This window comes from Zonotrichia albicollis, chromosome 18 (assembly GCF_047830755.1).
Source record: "Zonotrichia albicollis isolate bZonAlb1 chromosome 18, bZonAlb1.hap1, whole genome shotgun sequence".
Taxonomy (NCBI): domain Eukaryota; kingdom Metazoa; phylum Chordata; class Aves; order Passeriformes; family Passerellidae; genus Zonotrichia; species Zonotrichia albicollis.
In genome coordinates, this window is record NC_133836.1 from 710,741 (window position 1) to 734,216 (window position 23,476).

Genomic DNA, 23,476 nt, shown 5'->3' on the forward strand with positions numbered 1-23,476 from the left:
ATGCCAGGGGACCATCCCAGTTAGGGCTGAAGCAGAGAGGGGGGTTGTTCGTTTCTGGATTTTGACTGTGCTTGCCCATAGTTCAAGGTTTGAGATGAAAAAAAAAGCAGATTTGGTTTGAAATTAAATTTCTTAGGTTCTCCTGAGATGCTAAAATCAAACATGGGCAATCCTAGAAGAATTCTTTTGTTTGGAGCTTCACTTAAATCAGAACAAATTAAAAAGTAGTTTAAGAAGCAGAGAAATGGACTCTGAGTACAACCATGGAGCCTGTCAGCTCTAAGGTTCTGCTTGTCTGATTTTGAGCTTCCCTTATGCCAACTAAACCTAGTTTAGTGGATTACTCTGGGCTTTCTTGGAATAATTTAACCACAGCCAAGCTGCACTACACTGAAATCTCTTGTTACTGAAGTCCCAGGCAGGACACAGAGCCTCAAAAGCTGCATAATTAAAGAAACTGCGCTTTGCTTTACTTTCAATACTATTCTAACAAAAAGCAGATTTGCTGTTCACGTAGGTAAGACAGTTATGGCCACAGGCTTGGATTTCTTTTCTGTGCAGAATTCTGGGGTGGTGAGGGCAGTGATGGAATTCTGTGGTTGGCAGGAGTGGGGCAGGAGTGTCCCTGTGGGTTTGTGTCTGTGCACAGCCCAGGAACAGGCACTCAGCACATCCACACTGCAGAGATGAATGGTCTGATGTTTGCCGTGGTGTGAACCCATGGAATTAGTTGTAAAGGAAACATAAATGCTCTCCACTACATCCCCAGAGCCTTTTAATTGCCTGTCACCGCACCATTCACAGGCATGGGGCAGCATTAGAACTCCTGTGGGCCAAAATCTGGGGTCTGGACTGCTGGAAGGCAAACAGTGCCTGGTACTGCAGCTCCTACACCTGTCCTGATGGAGCTGAACACCGTTACAGCTGATAGCAGAGCTGCAGCTAACACCAAATGTACCACATTCTATTTTCAGACTGCTCTAATGGAATCATAGAGACAGCTGAAAATTGTGATTAGTCTAGCACTTGGTCTGGGACTCAGCGAGCTACAGCTGAAACCAATCTTCAAAGAGTTTATTCTTTTCAAATGCTTGGAGAGTTGTTACTTCATCGTGAGCTAATGCTCATGAAGTCAAATGCTTCCTCTGGTCCTCGTCCTCTTAGAAAGTTTATGAGAATTTTTGGTCTTTGTTTCTTTCTTTCCTCGCTTTAAGTAATAAGAAACCTCTCCTGCTCAGGTCTCAATCAGACTGCTCACCAATTAAGCTAATTGGCAACACATTTGAAACACTCCCTAATTACAGCTGCTGAAATTTTCAGAGAACAACCTTTCTGCAATTTTTCCTTCAATCAAAATGTAAAAAGCAATAAACCCCCTGCAACTCCTAACTCTTCCCTGATACGACTCTTGAAATGCTTCCAGAAGATGTTGGCCAAGCGAGCCCTGGGCTGTGTGGCTGCCGTGGCTGCCGGAGGGGCCATGAGCAGTTCCCAGTGACTTTCCTGGCAGGAAATCTCCCTGTGCGTGCCTGTGTGCAGGCAGGGGTGCCAGGGAAGGCACTGCTGGACACGGCTGGTGCCACTCCGAGTGCTGAGCAGCACCAAAGCTGCAGAAGGCTCTCCCAAATGAATCTAACTAGGAGCAGCTGTGGGGTTTTGCTGAGTCATGCAATCAGCCAAACCATCCCCAGGTGTGCCTTCTAATTAAATGCAGAGTTCTCCCTCAGTCCCCTTCATTCACAGAGCAGCTCCTGCTCACCTTCCTGTCTGCTGCAGATTTGAAAGGACAGCGTGTTGCACAAGGCCTGCAGATCCTGGTTTTAAACAAAGTGAGTAGTTTGGGGTCCTTTGGGTGGCTTTTTACCTTTGGTTGTGTTTTAGTGGCAGAGAATGCCATCTATCCAAATTAAGGCATTAGTAATAACTGATGCTATCTCATTTGATATTACAAAAAAAGGCTGAGCTACTTTGGTTTTTAAATGAGGCTGATGACCCTACCAGGGGAAAAAGGTGCATCTTCTCTTTTATTTTTGTATTTCCTGTGGGTTGCTGTTTTTGTGTTACTCCTTTCTATCCTGCATTGTTGCTGCTGAACTGCCTTGCCTTGTTTTCTGTCTCGGGAGCCTTTCCCAGCTCCAGCCTGCCCACAGAGGAGTAATTTGTTGTGTGAAGGGAGCACTGCTGAAGCAGGAATGGCACATGGGGGGAAGCCAGTGGCTCCTGGCACTGGGGAAATGCCAGCCTGTGACCCTCAGAGGGGCTGGAGGGCACCGGCCCTACGGGTGCTGTGCTGAGTGAGGGGCGCTGCCTGCCTTGGCTGTGGCAATGGTGCTGCATGGGGCCAGCCTGGGCAGCTCCCTGCTCTGTCCCTCATGGTGACACTCTGCACCGATTACATGTTTCCTCCCAAGGTATTGCCAGTGAATCTGCTCTGGCTCCTCCTGCAGGTGGAGTGGTTGGGTTCTGAGATCCCTTCCCATGTGTGGAGTTCCTCACTTTCAGTGGCTGTGGGATCACTAATGCTCCTTGCTATTTGTACAATTTAAAGTGCTCAAGTCTTAAATTTTATATGTGGCACCTCTGTGAACCATATGTAATTTGGCAGAACACTTTTAATATGTCATCTTAATGCTTCTGATTTCCTTCACTTCCAGTGGTTTGTCTTGGTTGATTTATTCCTGGATATTTCCTAAAGTGCCAGGCAGTAAATGTCTGTACATTGTGTGATTTGTTCCATCAAGTCAAACCATTTCTCAGGGAAAGGGGTCTGAGGTCCTTACAGACTGTGTACATGGGTATGTAAAGAAGCTTATCTTAATTTGTAAAACAAGAGATAATAATGTAAGTTAGATTAAGTAATCAGTACTTTCTGTTTGGTCTTAATTATATATTTGTTGTCTTCCAAATACAGGTTTAATCCTTCTTTTTGTTATGTAATAAAACAACAGTTGGTAGTGATTTGTGGATTATGATAAATAAGCATAGAAATATTTGCTCAACTGTTTATTCCATTTATCCAATGATTTGATTTTATCCAGCTAGGAGAAGGCGAGGTAGCTGTTATGTTCAGGAACAGCCACTCACAGGGAAGCAATGTCAAGCTTTAAAGGAGCTGCCTTTGTTACGAATGCACCAAATTAAGAAAATTAAAAATTCCAGTAGCTCTTGCACATGCCGGTGTAGTAGAAAGGTTGTGGATTAAAATGGAGATGTAGAATTACTTTTCTGAGAAAGGAATATTCAAAAAGTAGGAAGGAACTTAAGAAGACAGGTTGGAAGCTTTAAATTTTTTTCTTTTCAATTTTAAAATGGTAACATTATTCTTTCCTATGCCTTTATTATGGGTTTTCTTTCCCTTTTGTAGTGCTGGGGTGCTGAAGGTATTTCACTTTGGATTGACCTGAGAGAATTGTTTTTAGGTTTTGATTAGTTTGGCTTGCAGCTGAAAAATCAGTTATTCACACAGACTTAGAGCAGAATCTATGAAAGTGCAGCAGCAGTTCTGTAAATGAACCCAGCAGAACCAAATGCAGTGGCCAGGGCAGGTTCCAAGCGGAGCTGAAGTGGGGTAATGCCTTTCTGCTGGGCTGCTCTTGCACACAAATCCCACCATCTGTCCTGCTCCACCTGGCACACACTGCTCCTTATTCTGGAGACTTCAATTAGAGAACTTCAGCTTTTCATCTGTTATTTACAAGCAGTGATGTGAAGCATCAGTCAATTACACAATTGTACAATCAATTTGGTGCAGACTTGATATACACAACTTAATATGTTTGCTTGCAGCAGGGTTTGCACTCAGCTACACACAAACAGTGACATGAAATCTGAATTGAACTGTTTCAGCTGTGCACATGCATTCATACATGCAGACACTCGCAGACATGGTGAGGATAATTGGCTGGAATGTGTGGAGAACCAGCCTTTAAGAGCTGCCTGTGACAGGGGCTTCTGTAAATGTGGAGACCTGCTTGGCAGAAAGTGCATCTGTAATTTGTTTTAAATGTGCTGTAATTGTTTCTGGGCTTTCCACTGTGTGTTTTCCACCACTGCTTCTGAAATCTCCTGGTGAAAGCTGCTCAGTGGGACTAGAATGCAGAGCTATTCATGTCCAAGGAGCAGGGATTTTAAGTATCCAAGGTAATTGCAGGGTTGGGGAAAATAACCTGAGCTGCTGAATATCAGAAATCCTCCACGCTCTCCAGGAGGAGCTGTCCTGCCCTAAAGCACCAGAGCAGGCAGCTCCATGCAGTGGCATCCTCCTGGGGGGTTCTGACTGGGACACCCAGCTAAACATTCCAGTTTCTGCTCAGCCTTCAGGAAAACAAGGTGTGTGTATCTTCTCTGGTGCCCTCCAATTTCCACACTCCTCAGGTATGAAAGGTGCCTGAACAGGGACCCATTTCTATCTTCAGCTCTTTCTGAGAGCACACTCAAGTATTTTTAAGCTGCACTTCCTTTATTGAATGTAAAATGTGTGACAGTAAAGTATTTCATGAAATATTGCTGGGTTTATTGAAATCCCTGGAAATTTACTGCATATGCCAGCGCTGTGGTGTTATTTAAATAAGACTTTAAAAGATTTTCTGAATTTTTTTTGGTCTTGTTAGTGAATGTAGCCATTGAAGATCAATATTGTAATTGTTGGTTGTACAAATTCAGTATTAGGCACAGAGCCTGCAGCAAGATGTAGAGTCACGATATGGATTAATAAAATTAAAATGAATTTAAAACCCCCCATACTCTGCGGAGGAAGAAGGCTCAGGCAGCAGCCACAAACACTGTGCTGCAGTTCCCAGAGCAGGGCTTGGCTTAGGGTGCACAGACATGGGTGCCTTAGGAAAGGGCAGCTCAGGACCTGCTCTGCTCCTTCTGCTGACTTGGGTCTTCATGGAATGCTTAGGATTCTTGTTTCCTCCCATCAGTAACGGCCTGGTAGCAGAACTGCAGCCTCTGCACAGCCCTGGGGTCCCTGCAGAAAATGAGGAGGGGATTCTGCAGGCACACGAGGCAGAATTCTGATTGTCTGGTGAGCAGTGTAATGCTGTTCTGCCAGTCCTGTAGTTCTGCCTGTCATGAGGAATTGTTCAGTTGATGTTGGATTCCTGGCACTCTGCACTCCTCTTACTCAGCCTTGCTTTTCTTTCTATTGGTTCCCAAACATAAGTGCATGAAGAAACGGTGTTTAAGTCAGGATATTCTTGGCAAGTATTTCAGCTTTCTAATTTTGTGGGTGTTCTTTTGCTCATATGTTTGACTATGTTTTGTTCTTTACACCTTTGCAATCTTCATGTATTGCTTTCTCTGGAAGCAGAGCCATAAGTGAGGAGGGGGCAGGGCAGAAATGGAGACACACGGAGTGGTGCTGCTGAAAGCCTCAGACATCTCAGTCTGCTGGACACAGCAGCTCTGGTCTGTCCTTTTGCTGTCAGAGTTCTTCAGCTTGAAGTGGCTCTCTGCTGTCCCTGTGTTCTTCATTGCATTCTCCTCTCCTGGCTCATTAAACACCTGCCCCAGAGGTGCAGGAGCAGGGTGCTGTGTGTCAGGAGGGGGAGGCAGGGAGCAGAGCTCTGTGCCTGCTGGAGCAGTGGCACGCAGGAGGTGTGGTGCCTCTCACCTGTGTGGCACCTGAGCCCTGCAGCCTCTCACCTGTGTGGCACCTGCAGCCTGGCACCTGTGTGGCACCTGAGCCCTGCAGCCTCTCACCTGTGTGGCACCTGCAGCCTCTCACCTGTGTGGTACCAAATCAGCTGCAGCTGAAGCCCTCTGTGCCTCCTGGGGCCCTGTGCCTGGACTGTCAGTTACCCTCCTCTGCCCCTCTTTCCCTATTCCCCAGTGGTTAGTGTGGCTGTGAATTTGGTTTATTTACTGTTTGCTTTTTTTTTTCCTGATTTTTCTCACTGTAAACTTTGTAGTGTCCATCACTGCTTTGCCCTTTCATGTTCAGGCTGACATCATTTTGTGAAACAGTGTCATATCCTTTTATCTAAATACTTTTCTCTGTAATTATTACTTTGCTGCCTTTTCAGGTGGGAGCTTGCCTTTGTTATAAGATCTTTCTCTGATCATTTTTGTATCACTTGGTAATATAAAGGTGTATGTGTTCCTTGGAGGCCTTTTTATTTAAATTATTTCTTTATCTGTCTGTCAGTGTGAATAATAAAACACCTTCAGGATTGCTCATATCTGTCCTAATGAATGATGAGGTGTCATGTGTTCTAATATCAATCATTAATTTACAAAAGTTTGAATAAACTTCAGTAAAATGCGATATTCAAAGAAAATATTGTGTCATGAGAGCTGAGTGCTGTTGTCAGAAGGCTTTGTGTGCCTGTTGGTGAGGCCCATGAAGGCAGCTGGGGTTGCAGTGTGTGTGTGTGAGGGATCCCTGCCCAGCCCTGAGCTGGGTGCCAGGCCCGGCACGAGAGGGGCAGCAGCAGTGAGGGACCAGGGCTCTGGGGCTGTGCCAGCACTGCCTGCTCTCACTCTCCTGTGTGGGCTGGAAACCCCTTGGTGCTGACCCTGAGCTGCCACAATGCCCTTTAGGGCAGCCCCAAGAGCTGCTGGGGTCACTGCCTGCTCTCACTCTCCTGTGTGGGCTGGAAACCCCTTGGTGCTGACCCTGAGCTGCCACAATGCCCTTTAGGGCAGCCCCAAGAGCTGCTGGGGTCACTGCCTGCTCTCACTCTCCTGCGCGGGCTGGAAACCCCTTGGTGCTGGCACTGAGCTGCCACAATGCCCTTTAGGGCAGCCCCAAGGGCTCCTGATGATGGTCAGGCTTGTGAGAATGTGCATTCCTGTTGGCTTTGGTTTATTGTCCTGCTTTGGGCAATCAGAGAGTGGCTCATGCCAGGGCTGGGGATTGTTTCTGTGCTGCTGGCTCTTCTCTGGTGGAGCAAGAGCTCCCTTTGCAGAAAACCTTCAGAATGTAACAGAACAAAGCTCAGATGTGCTTTGCTGGGCAGGCTGTGATGTTTCCTCTTGCAAAGGCCTCTGTTCAAACACATCAATAAGGACTTGTCTTTCTGGTCAGGCAGATCCTCATGAAGTTTAAGCATCTTGGCTCAGAGGACTTCCTTCTTTGTCTGACTCAACACTGACAAATTCTTGGTTTCTCACTGCAGAGGTGATGCTTGGTAGTGTTCACAAAAAGAATGGTTTGAAAATGTGCAGTCCTTTTAGAAGTGATGGTGCAGGTGATTTGTCTGCATCTTTGAGAAGTTCAATTTGCTTTATTCAGCATCTGCTGTTGCTAAGTGTGTATTTTACTCTTTAAAATACTTGTTTGACATTATCTTACAAGAAATGAAGAGTCACCTTTTCACCAAGAAGCTTTTCAGTGTGGTCTGCAGCCTTGATGTCTAAATCATCTTTCCCTGACTTTTTAGAAAGGTCTGCAGAGAGACGCAGAACTGGAATGAGAGTTGGAGTAGCTGGGGAAGAGGGAGAAGTTGGCAGGTTGGGAACAGCATTGCTCTTGGAGAAGAATGATAATTTCCCAAGGATGAAACAGTCACAGGCAATGTTATAAAGTGAAGCAGGCAGAGCAGTCTGAAATGCTAATAAGGAGAGGACTTAAAAAGAAATTGGCGATTTTGGGCCTTGAAGCCATTTTTCTTTTTAATTTGTTACAGATAAATGCATGACTCTTGGGTTGCAGGGTTCTATTTTTGCCTCCCTCTTTGTGACACATCGATTTGGCCTTATCACTGCTCTCTGGGTACTTGCCCTTTAGAATGCTGCTGGCTCCCAAAAGCAGGAGGCTTTTTTGGGAACTGTTCTTCAGTGGTGCCACAGCACAGGGAGGAGAGATCGGGGTTCTTGCTGCAGATAGGCTGCATTCTTTGATTGCTGATTATGCTGATTTTCCTCTTCCAAGCAAGTGGGTGAAGAATAATGGGAAATCAGTGTGAATAGTGACAGTTACTGGCTAGGGATCAATGGCTGTTTCAGCCTTGTGTTGCACAGCTGGGTAGGGAATGTTGGGATCACTGGAGAAGTCTAGATGCAGTCATGCATCCATAAGGAGAGGCTCCTTTGGAAGAAACAGTTCACCTGCAGGGCAGAAACACCCTTGGGCTGCAGCTGGGGCAGGGGGTGACCCTCACACTGTGTCTGTGCTGGGCTGGGATGGCTCAGCCTCCTCACCTGCCTGTGCCAGGTGTTCAGCAGGAGGGTGGGCTGGTTTGGTGGAGGTTTGGTTTTGTGTATTGTTTGGGGTTTTTTAATTTTATATGGCAAAGCAGGGGAAGTCTACAGGAAAATCAGACTGGTTTAGTCCTCAGCCTCCCCTTACTTCTTGCCACTGTCACAAAGCTGGTGGCAGTAAAGCAAAGCAAGCCTTAATCCAGAAGTGCAAAGTGCACTGCTGAGGAAGCTGAAGCTGCCACAAGGCTGGCAAAAGAAGGAAGATGGGGAATCATCCTTGGGAAGCTCCAGTGTGGCTGTGGAGGATGCTGGAACATGAGGATGGAACAGGGCAAGCAGCCTACAAACCCTTCAGGATGGAAATGATCCCACTCAGATCTTCAGTCTGAACCCTCTCTGTCTGTTGTGACTCAGAGGCAGAGCAGATCATGCCCCTGGTAAAAACTGGCTGAGCTGCACCTGGGGAGGGACTCACTGTGCTCATAGCATGGCTTTAAAATGCCTCCCTTCTGAGCATCAGCAGGTTCAGCCACTTAACTGGGTTAGAGCTGAAATACCTTAATTTTTCAGAAGTGAGCATGAAGCTTCATTGGAGCAGACATCTCCCACAACATTACTTTCCAGAGCTGAAAATATATCAGGCTAGCAGATTTTTTTTCTCTATACTTTTGCTGAAATGATTTCAATTCATAACAAACCTATGAGAGCAGAAGTGTTCAGAAGATTCAAGGAGAGCAGCTGAAATGAACTAAAAAGGTAAAATTTCTGGCCTTGCTGAAAAGAACCACTTATCTCAATCCCCAAGATACAGCAACAAATTCCATCTACTGCATTACCAGCCTGAGCCTGCAGCTGGGAAGGCAATTTCCCTAAGAAGTTGTTCCCTTCAATTTACAAGAAAAAGACAATTTACTTTTTTTTAATAGTAGCATTATATAATTGATTGGAAGAGTTTTATATCTCATGAATGCTGGATGATTGTGGATTGAACTGTTTTAAAAATAAAGTAACTGTGAGGGCTGAAATCCCAAGGATCTGGCAATGGAGAATGGAGTTAGTGGGCCGGCAGATTCCTTCAATTTTCTGAAGCCATGGTCAATAGCTGCAGTAGAGCTGAGCTGTGAGGAGTGGTTTGAGAGCTGCTGTTCCATGACACTGCAGAAATAGAGGGGAGGCTTTTAGCCAGGGTGCAGAACAGAATGAGTGCCCTCAAGAGGAAGGCAGTGTGGCTGAAGGGTGGGTGCAGCAGGGGCACAGGTGGTGCTGAGGGATTTGTGCACAGGCTTTGGCTGTGCAGGAGCAAATTGAGCTTGCTGCCTTTGCCTCAGATGCTTTCAGACTCACTGACCTACAAATGGTTTGCTTCTTCCATCAATGGCAAGTGTTTTTTAAACTGCATCAGCCAGAGGAAGGTTTACTAAGGACAGAGGACAGAAAACCATCCTGTGGTAACATCTCAGGTGGGCACAGACTGGAATCCTGAGCAGGCTCCAGAGCAGGAGGGGTCAGACAGTCCCTGTGGCACTGAGGAATGGTCACTGCTGGCACGAGCAGGGCACCAACATCAGCGCTGGCTGCTTTCCTTACCCTGCTGGATCCTCTCCTGGAAGCAGTGCTGCTGCTGCTTCTGCCACCAAGGTCTCTGTGTGGAGACATTTCTAGACACAGTGGCACAGCAAAGGTCAATGGCAGTTCTTGAATTCATCTTTTCTCTTGATGCTGTTTCCTTAAGAGCGCTTCAGTTCCCCGTCCTCTGTTTTGTTTGATGTACTTACAGTGAGAGAGTCACTGTGTCACTGTTGACTTACCATCCAGGTGGGTTATTCCAGTGGAACGTGGGTTATGAGGGTGTACATGGAATGTAATATTTAGGATAGATTATATAATTTAAATCTTTAAAACATTGCTTTTCTGCTGAGTCTCACTCAATAACAAACAAAATGGTAATCTTCTGCAATTCTGCCTTTGTAAAAACATGCATAATTTTTACAAAAATAGTCATGCTTGTAATTAAGGACGCTGATAGTTGTTTTTGTTTTTAATTTCCTATCCTTCTGAATCCTTAATAAACTTTCACGGTCAAAATCCAGATGGTACAGCAGAGCTCAGTGTTGTTTTTGAGACTTTTTTTTGTTTGTGCCAATTATAACTCTCCCCAGATAAAAATTTAAAATGGTTTGGGTTTTTGGCCTTTGGCTGTTTGGAAAGCTGCTGTCGGCTTCCAGCACAAACCAGTTCAAATTCGGTGTGCGTTCCCAGCTGGTGCTGGGGGAAGGGCCCTTTGAGGGGGCCAGTTTGCCCCTGCCCAGAAATGGAAAGCCAGTGCCCTTATTCCAGCTGTGAGGGTGGTTCCTATTTTCATATGCTTTCAATTCACCTTCTCTTCCTTTATTTTCCCTGTTTGTGTTGCTCTCCTGTTCTGAAGAGTCACTGTTTTGCAGAATCTGAGGAACATTGTCCTGTGGGGATGGGGAATGCAGAGGAGAAGTTTTTAATTCCTCAGATAATTAAGCACTAAAATAAATGATAAAAAAATTATGAGGCGAAACACTCTGTTAATTTTAATATAAAAATAATGCACTTTTCCCTGTGGACCACAAGGGAGGGAGCTGCAATCAAAATAAGGGGAATAAAAAATTGAATACTCGGAGATTTTTGCTCTTCAAGTTGCTTCTTTGATGCCTTGCTGTGCTTTGCCAAGATGTTGGGAGGAGAATGCAATGAGTGTGGAGTTTATAAATGGGGAAGGATGCTGTGGGCTGGGTGAGCTGAGGAGCACTCAGAGCAGAGCTCCAGCCCTGCAGCTCACGGCCCCGGAGCCAGCAGGACAGGCAGGAATCTCTGCTGGGGGATTGTCCACAAAAGGGGCTTGAGAAGCTGCACTCGCTGTCAGTCAGTATCTAGAGAAAGAGTGGGAGCTCAATGCTCAAAAGGCTAAAATAAAGGTGGTTTTGTGTGTGAGAAAGCTCTGCAGTTACTCTTTATTAAAAATGGTCTTTGTAGCAGATCTCGGATGAATTTGCCCCTCTGGGGGGTCACAGGATTTCAGTGCTCCTGCAGTTCACAGTCTCAGATACTGCTGTGTGCTGGGGCCATTTTCCTGGTCCTTCAGATAGGCTTGATTTCCAGTCTTTGGGATTTGAGTGGACCTTCATTAAACTTTGTAATGTAAGATTTTATTGCAGTTGTTTATTGGAAGAAGAGTTCCTCATTTTCAAAATGTAGAGAGGGATTTTGTGATGCTCTGAAACTCTTGTGTAATCTTTCTTCCTGGCCTCTTCCATTCTGAAATGGGTTCCTTCTGAGTGGAATCCTTATCTAGGGTTAGTTGGTTTCGGTTTGTTGCTGATTTTCAGGGGATTTTGTGGATTATCTTCTTTTAAGAAGCCAGATAGATTTGCTTTTTCATCTAGAAAGTCTTTTGCTCTTTTTTTTTTTTTAAACTTCACTTTGTTTTGCCTTGTGTTAGGTCTGGAGACCCTAACCAAAATCACAGCTTTGGCATTTTAAGTGCTGCTCCTACATAAACAGTAAGATAAGTTGGTTATGTTTGCAGTCTATAGACAAAGGGTAAGGGGAAAGAAACACTTTAATTTTTGGACAGCAGCCCAGGAAAAGTGGCTTGTCTGAGGTTGGACAGAGCGGGCTGCAGCACCTAAATGGAGGATTAATGGTTAGGAGGAGTAAGTGGCATCAGTTTAGGCCACCACAGCACTCATGAGCAGATAAATATTTAGGTCAGATGCTGAACAGAAAAATAAAGACTACTGAAGCATTTGTGAATTAGAGCTTGAGAAACTGGGTTGTCTTTGGATGCCTTTGTCCCCCTTCTGAATAAGGGTAAGGATTTGAATTTGCTGTGGGGAAAATAAAAAGGCAATTTATTTCATAATTAGGGTAGAGAATGTGAGCACAAAGGTCAGCTGTTCAAATGGGAAAGGTGACACTGTATTTGCATCTGTATTTTTAAAGTTTCTGTATTCTTTGGGACTGCCAGTTCCTAGAAAGAATGCAGAGCTTGCCTGCCTCAGGTAATTGCTGGCTGGCAGAGTTAAAATAGGTGCCCTGCAGTGGGAGAGGCTTGGGACCATTGGAAATGTCCTTTGTGTGCAGTGATGTACAGCCTCCAGATAATGCAGCTGGATGAGGGGACAGTGGAGGGTTAGGCAACAATGAATCCTGATGGTGACTTACAGAAAAACCCTTTATTCATGTGTAAAGTGAAATAGAGGGGACTCTAAATTGGATGCAAATACAACTCCTTTTGAAATCCTCCCAGAATGATGTAAAGGAGCTGTTGTGTAAATGGCTATCGTGCCAAATATTTTTAAAGTGAAATTCAGCCTTGTGGAGGCAACCATTGCTTGAGAGTGCTGAGAAGGTTGAAGGGAACTCTGGGCAGTCCATTTGCAGCATTTGATGTAAAATCATTGCATTGGATTCCTGCACAGGTGGAGCTTGCTGTAATGACCAGGTTTTTCAGATGTGCCTGTGCGGTGATCTGGGGTTGCAGGTGCTGACGGGGTCATTTTGTCTCTGATGATAAATGTTCATTGCAGTGGAGATGTGACCTTTGGCACATGTAAACCTCCACAAGCTACTTCTTTTGATCTGGCTGTCATGCAGAATGTACCATAAAGCATTGTTCTCCAAGCGGATTGGATAAATCATGTCAGCCTAGGCCACCTCCACATGGACTGATGGAGTTTATTGCCACTTATCCCAGCTGCAGCACTGTCCAGCCCCTCAGTAAAGTCAGCCCGGTTGTGTCACAGTATGACCTGGAGATCTGATCTCTTAAACTCTGCTTTCCTTCCAACAGTGACCGAGAGTCGAGGGATCCTGGAGAGCATCCAGAGGTTTTCTTTGCTGCCCACGTACTTGCCGGTGACCTATCGCATCCACAATGCCGATGTTTCCTTCTTCCTTAAGGAAGCCAACCAGGATATTATGAGGAACTCCAGCTTGCAGTCCCGGGTGGAATCCTTTCTGATCTACAAATCCAAGAGCCCCCCCGTGTTAAACGCCAGCTATGGGCCTTTTTCCATTGAACAGCCAGTGCCCCAGGACTTAATGCTGCCCTCAAATCCCTTTGGATCCGCCAACAAGTTCACGTACAACTGGAAGCTGCAGGCCTACATCCTGAGCAGCAAGATCTACCTGAGCAAGCCGCGGGTGCAGGTGCTGTTCTACATCGTGGGCAGGGACTGGGACGAGTACAGCCCCGCGGAGCGGCTGCCCTGCCTGCGCGTGTTCGCCTTCCGCGAGACGCGCGAGGTGCGCGGCAGCTGCCGCCTGCGCGGGGACCTGGGGCTCTGCGTGGCGCAGCTGGAGCTGCTGCCCAGCTGGTTCAGCCCCCCCACCGTGGTGGCTGGCCGCAAGAAACAGCTGGAGAGGTCCGAGGGGAGCCCCGTGGAGCTCTACTACTCCATCCAGGCGGGGGATGAGCGAGGGGAGTGCGCCAAGGAGGACGTCAGGAAAAGCAGCGGGATCCGCTCGGGGCACAACGACATCGACGAGTCGGGACCTCCCCTGCAGAGGATCGGAAGTGTTTTCCTTTACCAGACACATGCTGCCCCTTCTTTAACTGAAATGAGATTGGATAATAATATTGTCATCCAGTACGCACCAAAGACCGTCAAGCAAGGGGACATTCTGACTTTCCTTGTATCTGTTGCTAAAAACTGCACAGAGGATCAGTTCACACTGAGGTAAGGCTGCTTTGTGTTTCTTGGTACCTTACTTTTAGTTTCTCTGCTCTTGGAAGTCACTTTCTCTGTGTGAATGGCCTAACAGTCCATCAGTTGCTGCTCTCCAGTTCTCACGTTGCTCATGCTGGTGCTGTATGAATTGTCTGAGGTGTATCTCGTGGAGTGGAGGCCTTTTGCTGAAGTTCTCCTTTGAGGAATGCTTACAAAAATTGAAATTATAGAGCTGGGACAGATCTATGTACTAAGAGGCAATAACATCTAAATTCTTGAGAGCTGGAGTTTGCACTTCTCCTAATCTCCCACTGGACTCATGTTGAGATTAATGAAGCTTAAATCCACAGAGTTATTTACAGGAAATCAGCAAGAATTGGGCATTTAGGTAGGAGTCACATGTTTCAGCATCTCTCCCCAGCTTGTTGTGAGCTCTGTTCTGTATTGCAGGGTATTTGAGGCTCCTAAAGGTTATTGATCTACCAAAACAATTTCTGGAAGTGAGAAGCTGCCCTGGGGGTGGTGGTTGGTGTTTGGATGTGACATCAGGTGCCACATAGGTTCATCTCATTCTGTCCAAGCACTGAGCTGTCCAGGGGCAGCTCCCTGTAAGCACCAGTACAATCCAAGCCAGACCAGCAAGGACTGGGCTGGAGCACAGGGCAGGTGTGTGTGCCTGCAAGGGGAACTGTCCAGTGTCTTTTCTTTCCAAGCTTGCCACTGTGTTCAGCGCTGTAAACTGTGGGGCTGATGTGTGGGAAATGCATGTCTGCAGAGAACGTTCCAATTTTGATCCCTTACCAATGACTCATGCTGCCTCCTCCTGAGCTGAAGGTCAGTGTCACACTCTGGCTTCTGGGGTGATTTGTCTCAGGTGTTTGTCCTGGATGTGGTGGGTGTGCCAAAGCTCCCAGAACGTTCCTAACGCAGCAGGTGCATCCTAGAGGGAGCAGTGCCACAGGCTGGGAGCTGCACTCGTACCCAGCTGTGCTGAGCACCAGGGACACTTCGGAGCTGCCACCTGAGAAATCCTGGGAGGAAACTCCTTTCTCTGGTGGTTACACATCTCCCATGCCAGGCTGGAAATGGAACAGTGGTGGGCTCACACGTCTGCCTTGGCTGGAGGAAGGATAACTCAGATCGGGCACCGCTGGCCTCAGTACTAAGAGCTCAACCCAGTAACTTTTCCCCTTCCCCCAGGGAGATTTGTGGGGAAATGGTTTGCCCTAAAATCAGGACAATTTCCCTTTGCAGATGTGTGATGTATAAACTGAATAACCACAGCACTTGTGGTTATTCAGCACTTGCTGACTCAAGGGCAATTATTTCTTTTTCATCTGGGGGAGAGCAAGCACATGTCCTCACCATATCAGTTGCTCATCTTGTGAGTCAATCCAAGATTTAAATTGTGTCCTGAGTACTGATTTCAAGCAGACAATCCAAGTTCCTCATAGCAAGTGTTCAGGGATGGCTTTGTCTTTATTCTCTGCACCAATGACTTAATCACAGCGGCAGACATGGCAACTTGTACATTTGAAAATAGCTTTAAATATAAACATTAAAAGCAATTAAGGTAAAAAATGTTTATTGTTTTTACTTTGTAAATGTAGAGTCTTAGAGATCTCACTTCAAAGCTTCTCTGTTTCCATGAGCTGTAATCCATTAAAAGTGGAGCTAGTTACAACTATGATAATTGTTACATATGGGCTTATAAAATTTTCAAAACCCTTGCTTTGTTTAAATTAGGATGAAAATGCAGCACCTGAACTTTTTAAGGAATACTTCTAAAATGAATTTTCTGGAACAAAAAGGAAAAGATGTGTTTGAATTGTAGCTTTTTATTCAGAGATCTAAGGTAACATAAAACAAAAAATAAGCTAAAAATAGGGAGTGAATATCAGTTCAAAATGAGAAGTGTGGCATTCTTGTCTTAAAAACAGCACTTTGGTGTTACCTTTTAAAAGCAGACTTTTGTAACAACTTGCTGTTGGTTTCTTGAGTTTTGATTTCTTGTGACCTCGTTTTCTGAGAGCACCTGGCTTTCAGCCTGTAAGCTGCTGCAGTGTCAGAGTGGGTATAATATTGTTTAATTGTGCTTCTGGGGAGCCACTCCTCCCTTGGATCTGGGTACAGCATCTCTGAGGGGTTTTGGGTTGGGTTTTTTTGGTCAGAATTGTGATTTCTGTGTTCATCCCTCCATGGCATGTTCTCCATCTGTCTGGTCTCATTCTGATCATCTCTGATAGAGGAAAAGATCTCTTCCCCCCTCCCCCAATGTAATTGCTTTATGAGAAAAAATGGTATTAATTTTTATTTCAAACCAGTCCATTATTTTCCAAAGTTCTGCCTTGAGTGGCAGCAAGATTTGGAACTGTATTCATGAAGTGAGGCCAAGGGCTGCTGGCAAAATGCTTTTACCATTGCTTTTGCTCCAGTGGACTGGAAACTATGGCTTGAACAGATGGAAAATATAGGATATACAGGTCAAAAATGAAGAAACAGACATGCAAAACAGCCAAAAGTAAAAAATTACTCATCACTACTGAGTCTTTTCTGGTTCAGAACTATTGCGCCTAGAGTAAACCCCATCCCCTTTCTAACAGGAAATTGTCTTCAAGGGGAGCCTTCTAGAAACTTCTGAATACTAAAAGATTTAGGGAAAAGTACCCTTGGTTTTTATTTTGTGCTGTTCTGCACAAGGGAAGATTTAGAGGTGTCAATGTGGAACTGATGGACTGTTTTTAATTTTGGGAAGGAGTTGGCCCATAAGAGCCATGGCCTAGGTTTTGTTTTTTAATGAGCTCAGGAAATTAAAAATATTTGTCTTGACTCCATATGAGTGTGAGAGATGGAGGAAAGGAAGGAGATAAAATATAGATGATGGGTAAATATGGAATATTGCTGTAGCTTGAAAGCTTCAGCTGAGCCTTAGGAAACTGAGGGATTTCTCAGCCTCATTCAATGCTTGCTTCCCCTTTTCCCCCTTCTTTTCCCATGCTGCTGGCCAGGGCAGGCTGAAGGCTCTTCTTCCTTCCCATCATGGGTGCTGAAAGTTTCCTGGTGTTCATAGAAAATATTCCAGTCTGCCTTGTTTTGCTGTTTTTCTGCAGTCTCATGGTGCAAGTATTGGAAACTGAAGTGAGATCTTTATTGGAAGTGTTTTTGCTGAGAAAGGAAAACATGAATTATAATTTCATGTCAGTCCTTCCAAACGCTCTCAGCAATTGCAGCCTGAAAGCTGTGGTGTGCCACAATTCCAGCTCCTGTTTGCAGCAAGCCCCAGTTGTGCTGGGATAGCCCTGTGCTGGCAATCTGTGTGTGCAGGGACACAGGGCTTTGCTGAATGCACCCTGCACATGCAGGTCTTTATTCGCTTTTGTTTGTATTGCTGGGCCTAATAAACATAACCTTCTGATTTGTTTTAAAGTCATCAGGATTGATACTTTCTGCTCGCAGCCTTTTAAATTTGTTTTCCTATTTCTGGAGATGAATCAGCAAAGAAATTAGAGAGTGAGAATTGCCTTAAGCTACTGAGTGTGAGGCCTGGATGCATTCATGAGTGGAAAAAAACAGCAGCTTTTTTTCGTTTTACATTTATTCGATTTCTAATTATACTTCATGAGTCCCGTGTGAGGGAATGATTGAAGGTTGAAATAGAAACTTGTAAACCTCCAATACTGGAGAAAAGTAAAGGGTTTTTTATAAACTATCAATGCTATTTCTGCATTTGTAAACCCAAATGGGGGTTGAACATCTGTAGGTACCAGTTTTATAAACTCTTGGGAAGCTTTGTGCCTTCCCTCTGGTATTTTTAATGATGATAATTGTGGGAATACAGGGACTGGTGTGGAATTGTTGTGGTGAATAAGCAGTGCTTATTGATAATTGGGAAGGTTTTCCCCAAAAGGCCCCAAGAGTTTGTTACATGAGCTTCTTATTCTCTGTTTTATCTGACAATCAATGGACAATAATCCAGCAAACATGAAAAGGGCTGCATAAATACATGAGGGGAGCAGAGTCCAGATCATTAGCACTCAATTTACACAGCAAGAACATTTGAACAAGACTGGCATTTTATCAAATTGCTTGTGTGCTCTTCTTGTGCTGGGCTAAATCAAATCTTATTCTTCGTGCTGAGCTGAATCACATTTAAATAACAGAAACAAGTGGTGATCAGGAAGGTTACCAGCACATAAAACTGAGATGGGCTTTTCTCTAGGCCTTGGATTATGTGGCTATTTCATGGAACCCCAGCCCTGAACTTGTACCTCCTCTGCCAGATTGAAAAGAATCCTATTGTACACTTTTTATTCCTTGTTCCTTAGCTCTGGTTCTGTCAGTTAAAACATCCTCTTCCACATTCTGGTTTAAACAGCTTCTAAAATCTTCTCATAACTGATTTTTTCCCCTTTCTTCTAACTATGAGAGAAAAGGGATTAAAAAGAACCAAACAAAACCTAAATTATCTCTTCTTTTGAAATCCAACCTCTGCGTTTCAGCTTTTTCACTGCTCAGTCCTGATGTAAAAATAAGATTGAGGTAGGCAGGAGTTGGACACTGACCTAAGAAGATGAGAGTCCTGTGTCTTTAGTGTTTTGTGGCAATAACTGGTAATTTCTTTATTGTTTTGTGACAATAACTGTTCTTTCCCGGCATGAGCCGGTCAGAGGTGTTTGTGCAGCAGGGCTGGGTGGAATCACCCTGTGCCCCTGCCTGGGGAGGGGCTGCTCCAGCTGCCCCTGGGGGTTTCTGCTGTGCCAGTAGGAATTAACTTTCATAGCCTGTTTATCAGCTAGTCAAGCAAATATAATTTTTTCCATCTTCTGGATGGCAAAATAGCTTTCCTGCACTGCTAAGTGACTTGCTAATGGCCCAAAATTGTCAGTGGCACTGTGGAGACAAGTGCTTCAGAACTATTGACTTCCAGCGCACTCTATTACCTCCTGTTGCACTTGCAGATTATATTAAGAAGAAAATAGTTCCTTCTGTTAAAATTATTCCAGTTAACATCCTCTGCCTTGAGAATCAGCTCACATTGCCTGAGCAGGTGTCAGAAAACTGAGAGACAGATCCAGCAAAGCATTACCCACATGAGTGGCCTTTGCAGCCATCTGTTATTTCAGGTTTGCTGCACTCACGGCCTGTTCTCCTCCTGTCAGAGCCATCCCAGAGCCTGGCCCAGGTGTGCCTGGAGCTGTGGGAGCAGCGTGCGGGGGACACTGGGGCAGCCTGGGGTCCCTGTCCCAGGCAGGCTGCGAGGTGTGTCCTGCTGCAGGGGCTCTGCCTGCCTCCCCTCCTCATCATCACCTGGAGACTGCAAACATCAGGGAGCAGGCAGGCTGCGAGGTGTGTGCTGCTGCAAGGGCTCTGCCTGCCTCCCCTCCTCATCATCGCCTGGAGACTGCAAACATCAGGGAGCTCTTGGCCCTGGAGCTGCACTCTCTGGGGTTGCACTGCTGCCTTGCTGATTGTGCACTCCAGAGTTCTGGTTCTGCTGCACTCTGTCGGATTTGGCTGGGGAAAGTAGCTTCCAATGTAACTCATTAATTTAGGGAGCTGAAGAACATTAGCAGAAATCAACTGAAGGTGGTTGTAGCTGGGAAATACAGGTTTGGGTTGTTTTGTGGGTGGTTTATTTAGAAAAGGGGAGGTTTGGGGTCCTACAAATCCCCTGGTTCGTGGAACAGGTGTCAGAAGTGTTGTTTTCTGCCCCCAGACCTGCTCAGTTCTCTGTGCAGAACACGTTAGCAGCTCCTTTGTGTCAGAAATGAACCAGTATGAGAGGGGCTGTCAGGGCTGTGCTGGTAAAGGCAAGACAGATGGAGAGGGTGATTGGCACTGACAGGGTGTGAGCTGCCAGGCTGCAGCTGCTGCTCCTGCCATCCATCACACTTGGGGATGTGTCACACCTGGGATGTGCTCAGTGCCACTGCTCAAGGGCAGGGACTGCAGGTGTGCGAGTGACACAGGTGAGGGCACTGCAGGTGTGTGAGCCCAGGTAAGGGCACTGAGGGCACTGCAGGTGTGTGAGTGACACAGGTGAGGGCACTGAGGGCACTGCAGGTGTGTGAGTGACACAGGTGAGGGCACTGAGGGCTCTGCAGGTGTGTGAGCGACACAGGTGAGGGCACTGAGGGCTCTGCAGGTGTGTGAGCGACACAGGTGAGGGCACTGAGGGCACTGCAGGTGTGTGAGCCCAGGTAAGGGCACTGAGGGCACTGCAGGTGTGTGAGTGACACAGGTGAGGACACTGAGGGCACTGCAGGTGTGTGAGTGACACAGGTGAGGACACTGAGGGCACTGCAGGTGTGTGTGACACAGGTGAGGACACTGCAGGTGTGTGAGTGACACAGGTAAGGGCACTGAGGGCACTGCAGGTGTGTGAGTGACACAGGTAAGGGCACTGCAGGTGTGTGAGCCCAGGTAAGGGCACTGAGGGCTCTGCTAGGCACACACATGTGACCTGTGCAGGGATTCCTTTGTTCATCAGCACCGGGCATTGCACACCCAGGATGTGCTGAACGTGTCCTTCCCAACCCCTTGCACTTCCCTAGTTACTGCTGAAAAGTTTAGAAACTCTCTTTTTTGCTGTATTTTGTCTGAATATGTAAAAGATACATATATACATATTTTGTCTGAATATGCAAAACATTCTTGTAAAACTTTGGGTCAAAGAAATCTTCCTCTAATATTCTAGTAAAACATGAGATCTCATCCAGGTAAGGATTTTTTCCTATTTCCAAAGTACTTCTAAAAATAAAGTCTAAGTACATTGAGGAATAAGACATTTCATGGGAGGCAAAGTAATATTTGATTTGAAATTATTGAAAATGTTTGACTTTTCAAATGTTGCTTTCACATTTTTTAAGGGTAACATTAATCCAGGATGAGCACACTCATGTGAAATGCATCAGGCAATCTCAAAGTGCATTTTTGATCACAAAAAAAAAATGGAACATTAGTTTTCTACTTCTAATGGCAAATCTGAGCTCTTTCAGATTTTAAGGTTATTACTTAAACAGCTCTGTCAGATCCTTGTAACATCTTGTAAACCTTGGTAATGAATTGTCCTGTCACGTTATCAGGTGTTAGGCTGCACAGCATCAATCACTTTGCAGCAGTTTCCTCTCTGCTGCTGGTCCCTCCTGGAGCCCTGGGCAGGTTCCACACACAGCACAGTGCCCCAAAGCCTGCTGTGAGCCCTGGCTCCTGCTCAGCTGTGTCTGTCTGTCTGTCCCTGGCTCCTGCTCAGCCCTGTCTGTCTGTCCCTGGCTCCTGCTCAGCCCTGTCTGTCTGTCTGTCTGTCCCTGGCTCCCGCTCAGCCCTGTCTGTCTGTCTGTCCCTGGCTCCTGCTCAGCCCCGTCTGTCTGTCTGTCCCTGGCTCCTGCTCAGCCCCGTCTGTCTGTCTGTCCCTGGCTCCCGCTCAGCCCTGTCTGTCTGTCTGTCCCTGGCTCCCGCTCAGCCCTGTCTGTCTGTCTGTCTGTCCCTGGCTCCTGCTCAGCCCTGTCTGTCTGTCCCTGGCTCCTGCTCAGCCCTGTCTGTCTGTCTGTCTGTCCCTGGCTCCTGCTCGGCCCTGTCTGTCTGTCTGTCCCTGGCTCCTGCTCAGCCCTGTCTGTCTGTCTGTCCCTGGCTCTGCACCCCTCTGTGCTGCTGGTGCTGCATGCCATTCCCCACTGCTCTGCTGTGTGTTTGTGCCTCATTTTCCAGGCTGCTGCATCCTCCCCCCTTCCTATGGCACAGAATTCCCCTGGGAATGGAGTGAAGGGAGCTGCTGGTACAGAATCAGTTTGTGCTGCTTGATCTCTCCAACCCCATCACAAAGAATACCAATAGTAATGGCCCGGGGTGGATAGTTCATTGCACAAAATAATTGATGTGTATTATGGTAGATAGAATCTGATCTAAATCTATAACAACTTTAACTGGTGAAACCAAGCCCTGGCTGTCAGTGCAGAGGTTTTGCCTGTGGGATGTTGGAGCTGCACAGCCTGAAATGCTGAGCACCATGGCCTGACTGCTGGGGCCCTTGGACACTCAGGGCACACAGGGATATCCTTGGGAGCTTCGCCTCTGGGGCACAGGGTTGGTGATGCATTTCTGTGTGGGATATGTTATATATGATGTGTAATATATTCAGTAGCACTGAGAGCAGGCAGAGCTTGTGCTCAGTGTCTGGGGGAAGGTGGCACATGGGGAGCCTGTGCCCAAGCCCGTGTGCTGGTTTGTTTGAGGGCTCTTTGAGTGAAGATGTTGACATGCCAGGGACAATTCTCCCATGTGCTGGGGAGGACAGCACCGTGGGTTTGGTGCTGGGCAGGAGCCTCAGCCTGGGAGTGCTTATGTTGGCTGTGCTGCAATCAGAGAACTGAGCTCACAAAATCTGATATGGCCGCTTCAGTGGCTCTCTGACCTCTCTAGCAACTGACTGGAGTAAGCAGGACCGACATCTGCTCTGAAGTAATGCAGGGACCCTTCACTTTCCTATTATTTTTAATTGTGGTTGGTCTGCCTGTTCCTTCCTCAGCTGTGCCTGCTGGACTCAGGTGCACTGTGCTTTGTAAAGGCTCATCAACAAAAGATATCTCTTCATAAATCCTGAGATCTAATGCCTGAAAGCTCTGAAGGGCTTGGGTTTAAGGATTGTCATCTTTTTGAGGAATTGCCTATTGCAAGTATTCATTACTCAAGCTAACAGATACTGAAAATGCCTTTAAATCACCTGCTGGGTTTTCCTTGCTTGTTTGCTTCATATATTGTTTTATTTCAGGGATAGGATTTCCTGCATATAGGTCCTGAACTTTTAGAATTGATCTATGAAGGCTTTTTTCCTCTGCAGCTAGAAACGCTAATTGACTTTGCTTTATCAAATAAAAATAAATGAATTCTGTGTTGAGAGACCCTTTCTAAACCATGTCTGTGCTCCAGATTTAGCAGACAGTAACTGCTTTGCCAATGTGTGGATTGGAGCAATCTGTAAACAGTGAAAGAAAAATGTCACTCATCACCAGCTGAAGCCATTGTTGGTGGACAGATTTGAACCCAGGAGGGGAAAGGCAATTTTGGGTGTTCCACTGTTGTTCAGAGAGGTGTTCAAATAAACAGGGAGTGGCTGAAGGGGCTGGGCTGCAGCACCAATGCAAGTTCTGGCACTATTTTTGATTAATTTTCAAAATGTCAAAAAGTTTTTAAAAACCAATTTTTTGTGACCATACGGATGTTCAGCCCTCACTGAAACGTGCTAAAGAAACCAAACTGTATGACCTGACACCTCTGCAGTGACTGGGGCGTTACTTTGGGACATGCAGGCTCGTGGCCAGGGTGGCAGGTTCCAGGAATTTACTGCAAGTTTCCCAGTATCTCTTAATAATGAATGAATGAATGGTGGGAATTTCCTTTATTGTATTAATCTAGCTTCTTGACCCATTTGTTGGAGGGAATATATTATTAGCTAAAAATTCCCAAAGTGAGATACCTGCAGAGAAATGCTCTATGCTTGGCTATGAGGTCTTGTAATAATTAGGTGGATAAAACAATTTGGAATGCCTGAAAAATCTCATTATTTAGCTAGAGATGTTTAGGCTTTCTTAACCTCCCAGAGTTGGTGATACTTTTCATCTGTGGGGGAG

At 46.0% G+C, this 23,476-nt stretch overlaps 1 protein-coding gene across 1 annotated transcript in view; it reads left to right on the top strand.

The window, feature by feature from the left end:
• TMEM132D (transmembrane protein 132D) overlaps positions 1 to 23,476 on the top strand; it is a 178,062-nt gene that overhangs the window by 28,345 nt on the left and 126,241 nt on the right. The window contains exon 2 of the mRNA XM_014272018.3: positions 12,971 to 13,859. Coding sequence (XP_014127493.2) covers positions 12,971 to 13,859 — 889 coding nt within the window. The remainder of the gene's footprint in view (positions 1 to 12,970; positions 13,860 to 23,476) is intronic.